Source organism: Epinephelus lanceolatus, chromosome 17 (genome assembly GCF_041903045.1).
Source record: "Epinephelus lanceolatus isolate andai-2023 chromosome 17, ASM4190304v1, whole genome shotgun sequence".
In the NCBI taxonomy this organism is placed as follows: Eukaryota; Metazoa; Chordata; class Actinopteri; order Perciformes; family Serranidae; genus Epinephelus; species Epinephelus lanceolatus.
This window is the reverse complement of record NC_135750.1, coordinates 2,927,364-2,940,600: the sequence shown is the minus strand read 5'-3', so window position 1 is coordinate 2,940,600 and position 13,237 is coordinate 2,927,364. Positions and strand designations below refer to the sequence as shown.

The following is a 13,237-nucleotide window of genomic DNA, read 5'->3' as shown; positions in this document are numbered from 1 at the left end:
CTCTCTCACACACACACACACACACACACACACACACACACACACCAGTTGCAGCTCATTTGTTGGCTGTTGCATTTCTGCATGGTACCTATGAACCCCTTATTTTGAAACCCTCCATTCAGCTGTGTTGTGTGGCTGTTATGATGCATTGATGTAACATTTCAGTGGTGATTATTATCTGTGAGTCAGTGAGTGTCAGCCTTGAGTTAAGAGTGTGTGTGTGTGTGTGTGTGTGTGTGAGTGTGCGTGTGTGTGAGTGTGTGAGAGAGAGAGAATAAGGTGTTGTTCGTATCATCAGTGCTGAAATCAACATTAGTTGCTGGTAACTGGTTAGTATGATTTGTGTGTTAATTGGCGTGGTGGTGCCGTGGTGTGGCATAGCATGGTGTGTGAGGTGGTGACATTGCGTGTGTACAAGGGGCCTTTGAGATCTGGTGGCCAGGGGCCCCTGGGGTGCTAATCCAGGTTGAAACGTGACATTTTAACAACAAAAATAGAGGAGTGTGTGCAGACAGACATTTTTTCACAACAAATCTGATTCATGATTTAAATCGAGTTTTTCCCCTCTACTTAAAATCAATTTTCAGAAAAATACTTGCGGCCTGGTAGCACGTACCTGGGGTCCAAAACCTTCGGCATATGAATAAACCCCGGCTTTTCCACAGTATATAAGGGCACCATATCTCTTGCAATATACATCACAACTGCATCCATGATCGCCTTCCACCGGGCCCCTTTCTCATCATATGGCAGTGTTTCCCCTACCATTATATTGTAATGAATTCCAGAACTTGAATCGGGATATTTTCGTAGGGAGCAACAACTGTTTGAGGTGCTGCAGTAAATTGGTAGTACTGCTTTGAACAGCCTTCCAACACACTTGATGGGGGGGTGAGCCCACTCTGAACTACAGAAGCCCAGCGGGGAGCGGCTGTGGTGGATGTTAAAGAAAAAATGGATATTTATTACTACTACGAATTTGAATTAATAGATAAAATCGATTTATCGCCCAGCCCTACTTCCTCCAGAAATTAGGGTTAGGGTATATTTCTTTAATGATTCCAATCCATTCCTCTTTTGCTGTGACTCAGCATTTAAATTACTTAGATTTGATGGTTTAGTCACAGAGTTTCCCCTACCCACAAAGTGTTATGCTTTTCTTTCACAAATGTGGGAATGATGGTCCGAAATTGCGTCAAAATGTACAAAACAGTGAAATGTCTCTTGCCTGGCCGGCCAGCACTCTGGGTGCTCAGCACCCCTAAACCTCTGATCCTAGAATCGCCCCTGGCACAGAACATGTGAAGCTGTGAGAGTGTTTAAATACTTTTGGATGGAAATGGGATGTGTCTAAGGCCTGGTCTTTGTTCCTGACCTTAGTTATAAAACTACATTAGTAGAGAATGTAAAAAAGTCATAGTATAACATGTTGAAAAAACTTTAAGAAGTCATAGTACAGTTATGTTAAAAATGTAACACTCTGAATGAGTGTTCTGTGGGGCAGTGGCACAAGAGGCCTGAGTGGAAAATATACTTTACAATTATTCATCATTAAAGCCATTGTTTTAATAATGATTTTAAAAAGGTGTTTAAAGCCTATTAAAAAATATTAATTAGTTCAAATTATTTCATTAAAATTTATTTTTTCTGTGGACAATGAATGAATGAATGAATGACTTCGAACCAAAGTTTAAAACAATGTTGTGACAACAAAAAACGAAGAAAACAAAACAGAAATGTTCTAAAAGGAGTAGGTAGAAGTAAAACTTATATGTTCCTACCCCTCTTTCACTTTTCTTCTATTAACTTAAACTATTTGCACAATTTCTTACATGTATATATAGTTACATACAACAATTAGGATATTTTTACAACCCAATTTTCTAATTATATTACATTCCTAAATTATTTACAACTTGTGTTATGAAGATATTTACACTGCTCAAAAACTGAAGGGAACACTCAATGGTCACAGTGTAACAGGAAGTCAGTTAAACTTCAGGGATATCAATGTGTCCATTCAGGAAGCACAAGTGATTGTGAATCAGTTTCAGCTGCTTTGGTGCAAATCAAAGTGACAACAGGTGCAATGGAGAGGCAAAAGCAAGACAACCCCCAAAAAGGGAATGGTTTTACATGTGGTGTCCACAGACAGTTGCTCTCTCCTTATCCTTCTTACTGATTCTTCTCTAGTTTGGTCTTCTGCTAGTGTCCTTGGCACTACTGGTAGCATGAGGCCGTACCTGCAGCCCAATCAGGTTGATACCAGACACCAGGAGACCGGCCGTTACACCAGGAGAGCTGGACAGGGCCGTAGAAGGGCATCAACCCAGCAGCAGGACCGCTATCTGCTCCTCCTGGTGCAGAGGGCCCTGGGTCATACAGGCAGGCGGGGGCCGTACACACTACTGAGTCACATGATGAGTTGATGATGATGTTTTACTTTGATCTTCTTCTTTGAATCCAGCCCTCAGTGGGTTGATGATTTTGGTTCCCACTGACTGTTGTTACGTCATTTTGTTCTCAACAAGTCCTGTACAGACTGAACTATCTGTTCAGCAGTGAGAAAGTTTCTCTAACAGGAGGAGACTCTCCCTCCTACAGAGAACACAGAGACACTGAGGAACCAGGTGACCAGAGCCTAAACCCAGGATAAAGAGGTTCAGTGAATGTGGTGTTGAAGGTGTGGAGGTGGATCAGTGTGTCAGAGGAGACTCTGAAGAAGGACAGAGTGCCAGCAGGACAGTCCACATACACTGCTACTCTACCAGAGGAGGAGGAGGAGGAGGAGGAGGAGGAGGAGGGGATGGATGTTCCTCTGCTATTGTGCCACACACTGTAACCACCATCATAGCAGATCAGACTCCAGGACTGATCATTCCATCCAAACAAACAGTCATCTCTGTCTCCTCTCCTCCTGATTCCTCTGTAACTCACTGATATATAAACTCTTCCTCTCCACTCGACCTCCCAGTAACAGCGACCAGTCAGACCAGTTCTACACAGCAGCTGAGCCCAGCCGTCAAATCTGTCTGGATGATCAGGATATGACTGATCCTTCTCCACATGTGTCACCTTCCTGTTGTTGTCAGACAGTTTGATCTCTCTGTTCACTGTGTTTGTGTCGATTGTGAGTTCACAGGAATCTGATGGAGAGAAGAAGACACAATACAGCTGCAGTTATTCATCTGTCATCACTCTGATGATGACATCAGAGATTTGAATGAGTGATGTCACAGTTTGAAGATGAAATGAAAAACACACTTACACTTCCTCAGACCTGGTGTCAACCATCGGACTCCAGCAGGCTCCACCCTGAAAGGAGGAGGGGGGTCAGAGCAGCACTTCCTCTTTCACCATGGAAACATGGACATTACATCACTCTCATACACACAGCTTTGTTATTGTCTCCACATGGACTGACATGTTCATCACTTATTATTAATCAGCTGATATTGTTTTAGTTCAGTGTACCTGAGCAGGTGGTGTTTCAACAGTTTACTGTGGGTTCATCACCACCACACAACACTTGACCATTACAGTCAGCTGATCCATTGTCAATATACAAGTATTGATTATTGGAGCTTTGAAACCACCTGTTTTACTCCTGATGAGTGACCTCCTTTGTTTGTGTCATAATGACTGTTGTCTGTCACAAGTAAAGGAGACACAACCTCTGATGGAGGAGGTCGGGGTGGATGGTTGGATGGGTTAGGGTTGCTGTTCACATCCTGTCTCCTAGCAACAGTCAGCACTGGTTTTTATCATCTGTAATCTGGATATAAAATATTCCAGTAAAAGTCCATCTGCAGCCACAGGGCACTGCCTGTTTCCCCATAATGTTGGTCCAGTTCTAAATAAAGCTCTTTGGTCTCTGACACACCACGTCCACAATCAGCTGTTAGTTCTTCATTGAGCGTCTGTGGCTGACTGTCACCTTTAGTTTCTGTGGTGAGTCCCACTACAAGTCGACTCTTATCAGCCAGGGAACTCTCTGTCAGTGCAAAACAAACCAAATCCAGGTGAAGCTAAACTCCTTTTAAATCAGGAAACATTCCCATTATGATGACACCCAGTGGTGTCAGATGATGAAGACCAAAACATCCCCCACTATTGTTTCATATGAGCCCACAAACCTGCAGCATGACCACAATGACACACGTCAACCCACCATGAACCTCCAACGTGTCAGGATACACCACTGTCCTATTATCCAATGTTGAAACAAGACAAGGCTCCAGAAACATTTCATCACCTTCCCTCCCTGTTTTGGCCCATCCTGGCTACTGTTCCCTGACTACTTGTGTCTGTATTGATGGTCTGATGTGGGACACAAACAGTTTGATGAGTCAGTGTTTATCAGCTGTGGTTGTTTGAGGTCAGCTTGGTGTGTCAGGGTCATATGAGCCAGGCTGACAGTGTGACAGAGACAAAGTTTCCAGCTCTACCTCCTCTATCAGACTGAGTGTGTGTGGCTGCAGCAGGCCTCTTCATACCTGAGAGTGTCCAGTCTCCAGTGTGGATCCTTCAGTCCAGCCGACAGCAGCTTCACCCCTGAGTCTCCTGGATGATTGTAGCTCAGGTCCAGCTCTCTCAGATGGGAGGGGTTGGAGCTCAGAGCTGAGGCCAGAGAAGCACAGCCTTCCTCTGTGATCAGACAGCCTGACACACTGCAAACACACAAAACAACACACATGTCACATAATGTGAGGGTGGGTACCACAGTACTGCCATACTGTCGCCTACTGTGGGGTTACATCAACATTATTACTGACTTTTTTCTAGTCCCAACCAAACACCCACTAATGTCCACCAACTATCTGACAACATTACTGATTCCTCTCTGATATTTCAAGTTCCAACAACAGAGAAAAAACAAGATAAAACATGTTGATGGAAAGAGACTGAAACACAAAAGACAACTGGTTTGAAATCATATCAGCAGAGACAATCCTGTGATGGTTATGAGTTTATCAACTAATGTAAATCAGGATTTAAGTGGCCATCAGTTGAACATGTTGATGAATCCTGACCTGAGAGTTTCCAGTGTACAGTGTGAACTCTTCAGTCCATCAGACAGAAGCTTCACTGCTGAATCCTTCAGGTCGTTGTTACTCAGGTCCAGGTGTCTCAGACTGGAGGACTGGGAGCTGAGAACTGAGGACAGAGCTTCACAGCTTCTCTCTGAGAGGTCACAGACACTCAGTCTGAAGAGACAACAATCAAGAAGAAGAAAAATATCTGTGTTCAAATGTAATCCTCTTTGATTAATGAGTCTGGACTAAAGTCAAATCTAAAGGAACAAAGATCTCAGTTAGTACTTCAGCTAACAGGAAACTAACAGACCTGGATTATAACACTGAGTCAAGAAGAACACTTTAAATTTGTTCAGTAAAACTGAAATATCAACTTCATCCAGATGGTAACAAGTGAGGACCCACTAAATTTGGTGATCTACAGTATAATGTCTTCTGAGCACAGATTAAAATCCTCACAGTTAATTATGATTAACTCATAAATAAGGAGTCAATCCAAATAACATGATATAGTTTAGAGAAATATGTGAAATCATTTCAGATGGTCTGCAGCTTGAGCTGACCTGAGAGTTTCCAGTGTACAGTGTGAACTCTTCAGTCCATCAGACAGAAGCTTCACTCCTGAATCCTTCAGGTGGTTGTTACTCAGGTCCAGGTGTCTCAGACTGGAGGACTGGGAGCTGAGAACTGAGGACAGAGCTTCACAGCTTCTCTCTGAGAGGTCACAGTCACTCAGCCTACAGAGACAACAATCAACAGGAAGAAAAATATCTGTGTTCAAATGTAATCCTCTTTGATTAATGAGTCTGGACTAAAGTCAAATCTAACGGAACAAAGATCTCAGTTAGTACTTCAGCTAACAGGAAACTAACAGACCTGCATTATAACACTGAGTCAAGAAGAACACTTTACATTTGTTCAGTAAAACTGAAATATCAATTTCATCCAGATGGTAACAAGTGAGGACCCACTAAATTTGGTGATCTACAGTATAATCTCTTCTGAGCACAGATTAAAATCCTCACAGTTAATTATGATTAACTCATAAATAAGGAGTCAATCCAAATAACATGATATAGTTTAGAGAAATATGTGAAATCATTTCAGATGGTCTGCAGCTTGATCTGACCTGAGAGTTTCCAGTGTACAGTGTGAACTCTTCAGTCCATCAGACAGAAGGTTCACTCCTGAATCCTTCAGGTGGTTGTTACTCAGGTCCAGGTGTCTCAGACTGGAGGACTGGGAGCTGAGAACTGAGGACAGAGCTTCACAGCTTCTCTTTGAGAGGTTACAACCACTCAGCCTACAGAGACAACAATCAACAAGAAGGAAAAAAAAACAAAACTAATTTGTGTTAAAATGTAATCTTACTATATAATGACGAAAACTCTGTGTGTGTGTGTGTGTGTGTGTGTGTGTGTGTTCGACGTTTTTCTCCTCACTGATTTGGTCAATCCATGTGAAATTTGGCACAGTGGTAGAGGGTCATGGGAGGATGCCAATGAAGCAATATTACATCAATTGGCCAAAGGGGGGCGCTATAGCAACCGATTGAAATTGATCAGATGCCTTGTAATGATGGGCAAAGCAGTTCTTTAGATGTTACTGAATCACAAGACTCAGTTCATTAAAAAGATTCGTTCATCGAATCGTTCAGTGCTTAGCGGGAGGAGCCCTGACTGTGTACTGCGTAGTCCAACTCACTGAACTGATACACGGCTGAGCTGCCGCTGCGTCTGCCCTGCACTGATGAGTCTCATTACTGGCCAGCCTAATGTTTTAAGTTTGTTTATCTGGAAACTAAGTCTGTTAAAACAATGGGGAGGTGTGTGATTGTGTTCATGTGGCTTGACTCCTGGATACATTAGCCTTTAACTTGGAGAAACGGTCCCTAAGAAAGTGTATCGCTGAGAAGAAATTATTTGAATCACTCAGGGATCAGGGTTACGTCGTTCACCGAGTGATTCGTTCACCAAGTGATTTGTGACACGGTAGGCAGTCCCTCCCTGCACCCTGGCTGCCTAGCGACTCGCGAGTGATTCATTGTATGCACGGACCAAATCAGCAGTTCCACTCCCAGCCTGCATGCTCGCTGCTGAGCTCAACTGAACTGAGAAATGAACGAATCAGTTCCGGAAGTGATTCAGTTCAGTACGTTAACTCAACAGGTTCGTTCTTTTGAACGATTCGTTCGCGAACGACACAACACTAATGCCTTGTGTGAGAAAGCTGCTCTTGATTCGTCAGAGTTTCCATGTGGGAAAAATCCAGGAACTAAAGTAAACGTTGAAGAAGAGTACACTTACAAGATAAATGTGACACTTTCTAATGTCACAATGGAGGGACAACTACGCAGGTTGATTTTAGCGCTGCTCATCGTGGACTATATTGCTGTGAAAAGCAACCACTTTAAATTTGTTCAGTAAAACATGACATGATATGAAATCAAAATGGTCTTTTCTATATCAGCCAGAGTTCATATCTGTATGTTGTTCAGTAGGTGGAATTGAAGCAGAAAAGAGTTTCTGAACTGTGAAGTTTCAAATCCTGATTGAACATTTGTCAGATTCAGAAACGCCGACATGAGAGAGAATGTTTAAACTGTATGGAGTTTAGAGAAATATGTGAAATCATTTCAGATGGTCTGCAGCTTGATCTGACCTGAGAGTTTCCAGTGTACAGTGTGAACTCTTCAGTCCATCAGACAGAAGCTTCACTGCTGAATCCTTCAGGTGGTTGTTACTCAGGTCCAGGTGTCTCAGACTGGAGGACTGGGAGCTGAGAACTGAGGACAGAGCTTCACAGCTTCTCTCTGAGAGGTTACAGCCACTCAGCCTACAGAGACAACAATCAACAAGAAGGAAAATATCTGTGTTCAAATGTAATCCTCTTTGATTAATGAGTCTGGACTAAAGTCAAATCTAAAGGAACAAAGATCTCAGTTAGTACTTCAGCTAACAGGAAACTAACAGACCTGCATTATAACACTGAGTCAAGAAGAACACTTTACATTTGTTCAGTAAAACTGAAATATCAACTTCATCCAGATGGTAACAAGTGAGGACCCACTAAATTTGGTGATCTACAGTATAATCTCTTCTGAGCACAGATTAAAATCCTCACAGGGCTTGAAATTAACTTTTTTACATGGTAGCACTGGTGCTCCTAACTTCAGAAAGTTAGGAGCACCAGTAAAATTTTGGGAGCACCCACTGTAATGTAAGAAGCAGCAACAGTGTAATAGATTTTTTTTATTGCAACAGAAAGTCGACATTATACTGTATACATTACATTGTATGTGTATAGTCCACTTATCATTAACAACTTTTTCAGTTGAAGACATTTTTAGAAAAAACACCACTGAACCACTGAACACCACTGTGAATGAATGAGAAACCTTAGATGATGATACTGATGATGATGATGATGATGGCGGCAGTCATCATCATCATCATCATCTAAGGTTTCTCTTTCATTCACAGTGGTGTTCAGTGGTAGCCTGGCGTGTCCAGACTCAATTCGTGTTTTGCGAATTGGGTCTGGACATGGAGTGTACATTTCCTCTATTCCCGAGGGGCGGTATCAACGGCTGTCACTCAAAGTGACCCTTCACGCAATTGGACAGACGGAAAACCAATCAGAGTAAACGAAACGTGTGACGTAGGCTAGCACAACAGCACTGTAAACAGACCAGCAAGCTGCAGCGGAGATGAGCTGTGATGATGTCTGGGAAAGAGTGTTGCCGTCTTTGCGGTTTTCCTCCTCACTGTGGACTCCGAGTTGCACGGCTGTGATTCCCAGCTTGGTCGTTTCCCTGACCTGCTCCTCCATGAGAGCAACTAGCAGAGAAACAACAATAGCCACTGGGTTTTCACTGAGTCCCATCTTTTTCCCGATCAACGGAGCCAGTTGGTAAATTAAACTTTTACCAAACCCCGTAGGAAGGACGGCAAATGCATCCTTTAGATCAATAAAAGCTTTCAGTGCAGCCGTTTGCTCTGCTTTTAAAGAAGCACCTTTATGGTTGCATGGCCAGACTGATCTGCGGAGCGAAATAGAATATGAGCTCGCGAGATTAGGATGGTTTCACCAGGCTAGTTCAGTGGTGTTTGTTCTAAAAAAGTCTTTCAGCGTTCTCTTCATTTTCTCTTCTCTCCGGCATGAATTAGCTTCGGCTTCTACTTAGTTCTGAGTGACAGAAGTGCCGCGGTCGCGAAGTGATTTGAGGATAATAACCAATTTAAAAACAGTATTAAAGGTCAAGCTCACGTTTGATTGGTCACTGTCAGCTCACGAGGTAGAGAGAATCCTGGGAACTTTATCACTGTAGCCTACGAACTTGTGAATGAGACATTTGACTCGGGGGAAAATAGTCGCACCGGAAGAATTATTTACACTGGCACCAGTGCTCCCAAATATATTTTGAGGTCGCACAGATGAAATTTTGGTCGCATATGCGACTAAAACGGTCGCAATTTCGAGCCCTGCCTCACAGTTAATTATGATTAACTCATAAATAAGGAGTCAATCCAAATAACATGATATGAAAGCATAATGGTCTTTTCTATATCAGCCAGAGTTCATATCTGTATGTTGTTCAGTAGGTGGAATTGAACCAGAAAAGAGTTTCTGAACTGTGAAGTTTCAAATCCTGATTGAACATTTGTCAGATTCAGAAATGCTGACATGAGAGAGAATGTTTAAACTGTATGAAGTTTAGAGAAATATGTGAAATCATTTCAGATGGTCTGCAGCTTGATCTGACCTGAGAGTTTCCAGTGTACAGTGTGAACTCTTCAGTCCATCAGACAGAAGCTTCACTCCTGAATCCTTCAGGTGGTTGTTACTCAGGTCCAGGTGTCTCAGACTGGAGGACTGGGAGCTGAGAACTGAGGACAGAGCTTCACAGCTTCTCTCTGAGAGATTACAACCACTCAGCCTACAGAGACAACAATCAACAAGAAAGAAAATATCTGTGTTCAAATGTAATCCTCTTTGATTAATGAGTCTGGACTAGAGTCAAATCTAAAGGAACAAAGATCTCAGTTAGTACTTCAGCTAACAGGAAACTAACAGACCTGCATTATAACACTGAGTCAAGAAGAACACTTTAAATTTGTTCAGTAAAATTGAAATATCAACTTCATCCAGATGGTAACAAGTGAGGACCCACTAAATTTGGTGATCTACAGTATAATCTCTTCTGAGCACAGATTAAAATCCTCACAGTTAATTATGATTAATTCATAAATAAGGAGTTAATCCAAATAAGATGATATAGTTTAGAGAAATATGTGAAATCATTTCAGATGGTCTGCAGCTTGATCTGACCTGAGAGTTTCCAGTGTACAGTGTGAACTCTTCAGTCCATCAGACAGAAGCTTCACTGCTGAATCCTTCAGGTGGTTGTTACTCAGGTCCAGGTGTCTCAGACTGGAGGACTGGGAGCTGAGAACTGAGGACAGAGCTTCACAGCTTCTCTCTGAGAGGTTACAGACACTCAGCCTGAAGAGATGATATCACAAAAAAAACAAATGATAGTAAGTTGAAAAGACAACAAAGCATTTAAGTTATGATATATGAATCCAACTGTCTCTGTACTTACAGAGCTTTGTTGGAGGCTTTGACCACTGGCAGCAGCCTCAGAAGAGCCTCCTCTGAAGCAGAGTATTTCTTCAGGTCAAACACGTCCAGATCTTCTTCTGATGACAGTAAGATGAAGACCAGAGCTGACCACTGAGCAGGAGACAGTTTATCTGTGGAGAGACTTCCTGAACTCAGGGACTGTTGGATCTCCTCCACTAGAGAACGATCATTCAGTTCATTCAGACAGTGGAACAGATTGATGCTTCTCTCTGCAGACAGATCTTGGTTGATCTTCTTCTTGATGTACTGGACTGTTTCCTGATTGGTCTGTGAGCTACTTCCTGTCTGTCTCATCAGACCTCTTAGGTGTCTCTGATTGGTCTGCAGTGAGAGACCCAGGAGGAAGCGGAGGAACAAGTCCAGGTGTCCATTTGGACTCTGTAAGGCCTTGTCCACAGCACTCTGGTGGAGATACTTCAGATTCTGTTTGTCTCTGAGGACTTCAGACCACCGGGATGTTGTTTGTTGTTCTTCCATCAGATTGACTCCAGAGTTGATGAAGGTCAGATGGACATGAAGAGCAGCCAGAAACTCCTGAACACTCAGATGGACGAAGCAGAACACCTTGTCCTGGTACAGTCCTCTCTCCTCTTTAAAGATCTGTGTGAACACTCCTGAGTACACTGAGGCTGCTCTGATATCGATGCCACACTCTGTCAGGTCTGATTCATAGAAGATCAGGTTGCCTTTCTGCAGCTGATCAAAAGCCAGTTTTCCCAGAGACTCAATCATCTTCCTGCTCTCTGGACTCCAGTGATGATCTGTCTCAGCTCCTCCATCATACTTGATGTTCTTCACTTTGGTCTGAACCACCAGGAAGTGGATGTACATCTCAGTCAGGGTCTTGGGCAGCTCTCCTTCCTCTCTGGTCTTCATCACATCCTCCAGAACTGTAGCAGTGATCCAGCAGAAGACTGGGATGTGGCACATGATGTGGAGGCTTGGTGATGTCTTGATGTGGGAGATGATTCTGCTGGCCTGCTCCTCATCTCTGAATCTCTTCCTGAAGTACTCCTCCTTCTGTGGGTCAGTGAACCCTCTGACCTCTGTCACCATGTCAACACAGTCAGGAGGGATCTGATTGGCTGCTGCAGGTCGTGTGGTTATCCAGAGGCGAGCAGAGGGAAGCAGTTTCCCCCTGATGAGGTTTGTCAGCAGCACATCCACTGAGGTGGACTCTGTAACATCAGTCAGGATCTCATTGTTGTGGAAGTCCAGAGGAAGTCGACACTCATCCAGACCGTCAAAGATGAACACAACCTGGAACTCTTCAAACCTGCAGATTCCTGCTTCTTTGGTTTCAGTAAAGAAGTGATCAACAAGTTCCACCAAGCTGTACTTTTTCTCTTTCAGCACATTCAGCTCTCTGAAAGTGAATGGAAATGTCAACTGTATGTCCTGGTTGGCTTTGTCTTCAGCCCAGTCCAGAGTGAACTTCTGTGTTAAGACTGTTTTCCCAATGCCAGCCACTCCCTTTGTCATCACTGTTCTGATTGGTTCATCTCTTCCAGGTGAGGCTTTAAAGATGTCTTCTTGTCTGATGGTTGTTTCTGGTCTGTGTGGTTTCCTGGATGCTGTTTCAATCTGTCTGACCTCATGTTCATCATTGACCTCTGCAGTCCCTCCCTCTGTGATGTAGAGCTCTGTGTAGATCTGATTCAGAAGGGTTGGGTTTCCTGCTTTAGCGATCCCCTCAAACACACACTGGAACTTCTTCTGCAGGTTAGATTTCAGTTTACGCCTATAAACTGGAACAAGACTTCCTGAATGAACACAACAAAGAAGATCAGTAAGACAAAGAAAATATTTCAACATGTCATTTCCTCAAAGAATGAGTATATGAATATATTTTGGTCCGTCTCTTGAGACATTAGTAAACGTCCCATTTATCCATCATGTTAAATCTTTATAGAAATCCTCTTACTGCTCTGCAGACAGTCAGCCAGCTCCTCCTGCTTCATTCTCCTCAGGAAGTTCAGTGTGATCTTCAGAAATGCCTCTCTGCTGCTCCTCCTCTGCTCTTCATCCTCACCATCCAACACCTCCTCATCCTCCCTCTGACTCTCTAAGCATTCTGGGTAATGTGAACTCAGAACCTTCTGGATCTTCTTCAGCTCGTTCTTCACAAAAGTGAGGATGTTCTCCTCCAGCAGCTGGAACAGAATATTATATGAATGACACACTCAAACATCAGATCCATGTTGGACACACTGACAATCCACTGGTGTAAAAAGTGCAGCATGGAGATGATTGTGAACAGAATAGATGTCAAAGTAGTTGTTGTACATGTACAGACCATAAATATGGAGTCCAGGTGTGTTTGATGCTGCTGGGCAGACTGACCACTGGGAACCTCTGAGCTCCGCTGGTCCACTCTGTGGAGGAATCATCAACAGTGAGCTCACATGATGTTTGCACCAGGAGACTGCAGAACTTATATCATTTACAAAAACACACACAGACCAGTTAGTTAAAGACGTATTCTGTCATGATTGATAAGAATGAAAACCAGATGTAAACAACACTGTAAATGATGGACACCTGATTCTGTGTCT

The 13,237-nt window shown here is 43.1% G+C and overlaps 1 protein-coding gene across 2 annotated transcripts; it reads right to left on the bottom strand.

Moving 5' to 3' along the window:
- Positions 1-1,617: 1,617 nt before the first annotated feature.
- On the bottom strand, positions 1,618-12,776 carry LOC144467498 (NLR family CARD domain-containing protein 3-like). 2 transcript variants are annotated; one of them, XM_078176308.1, is made up of 9 exons: positions 12,607-12,776; positions 10,642-12,445; positions 9,802-9,975; positions 7,698-7,871; positions 6,166-6,339; positions 5,034-5,207; positions 4,497-4,670; positions 3,269-3,315; positions 1,618-3,146 (listed from the first exon to the last, which is right to left on the bottom strand). In XM_078176308.1, the coding sequence occupies exons 1-9, from the start codon at positions 12,641-12,643 to the stop codon at positions 2,599-2,601; spliced, it is 3,306 nt and encodes a 1,101-aa protein (XP_078032434.1). In that variant the 5' UTR covers positions 12,644-12,776; the 3' UTR covers positions 1,618-2,598. The 2 variants fall into 2 exon arrangements, with proteins under 2 accessions (XP_078032434.1, XP_078032433.1); XM_078176307.1 differs by lacking the exons at positions 5,034-5,207; positions 7,698-7,871; positions 9,802-9,975 and adding an exon at positions 5,600-5,773.
- Positions 12,777-13,237: the final 461 nt, after the last annotated feature.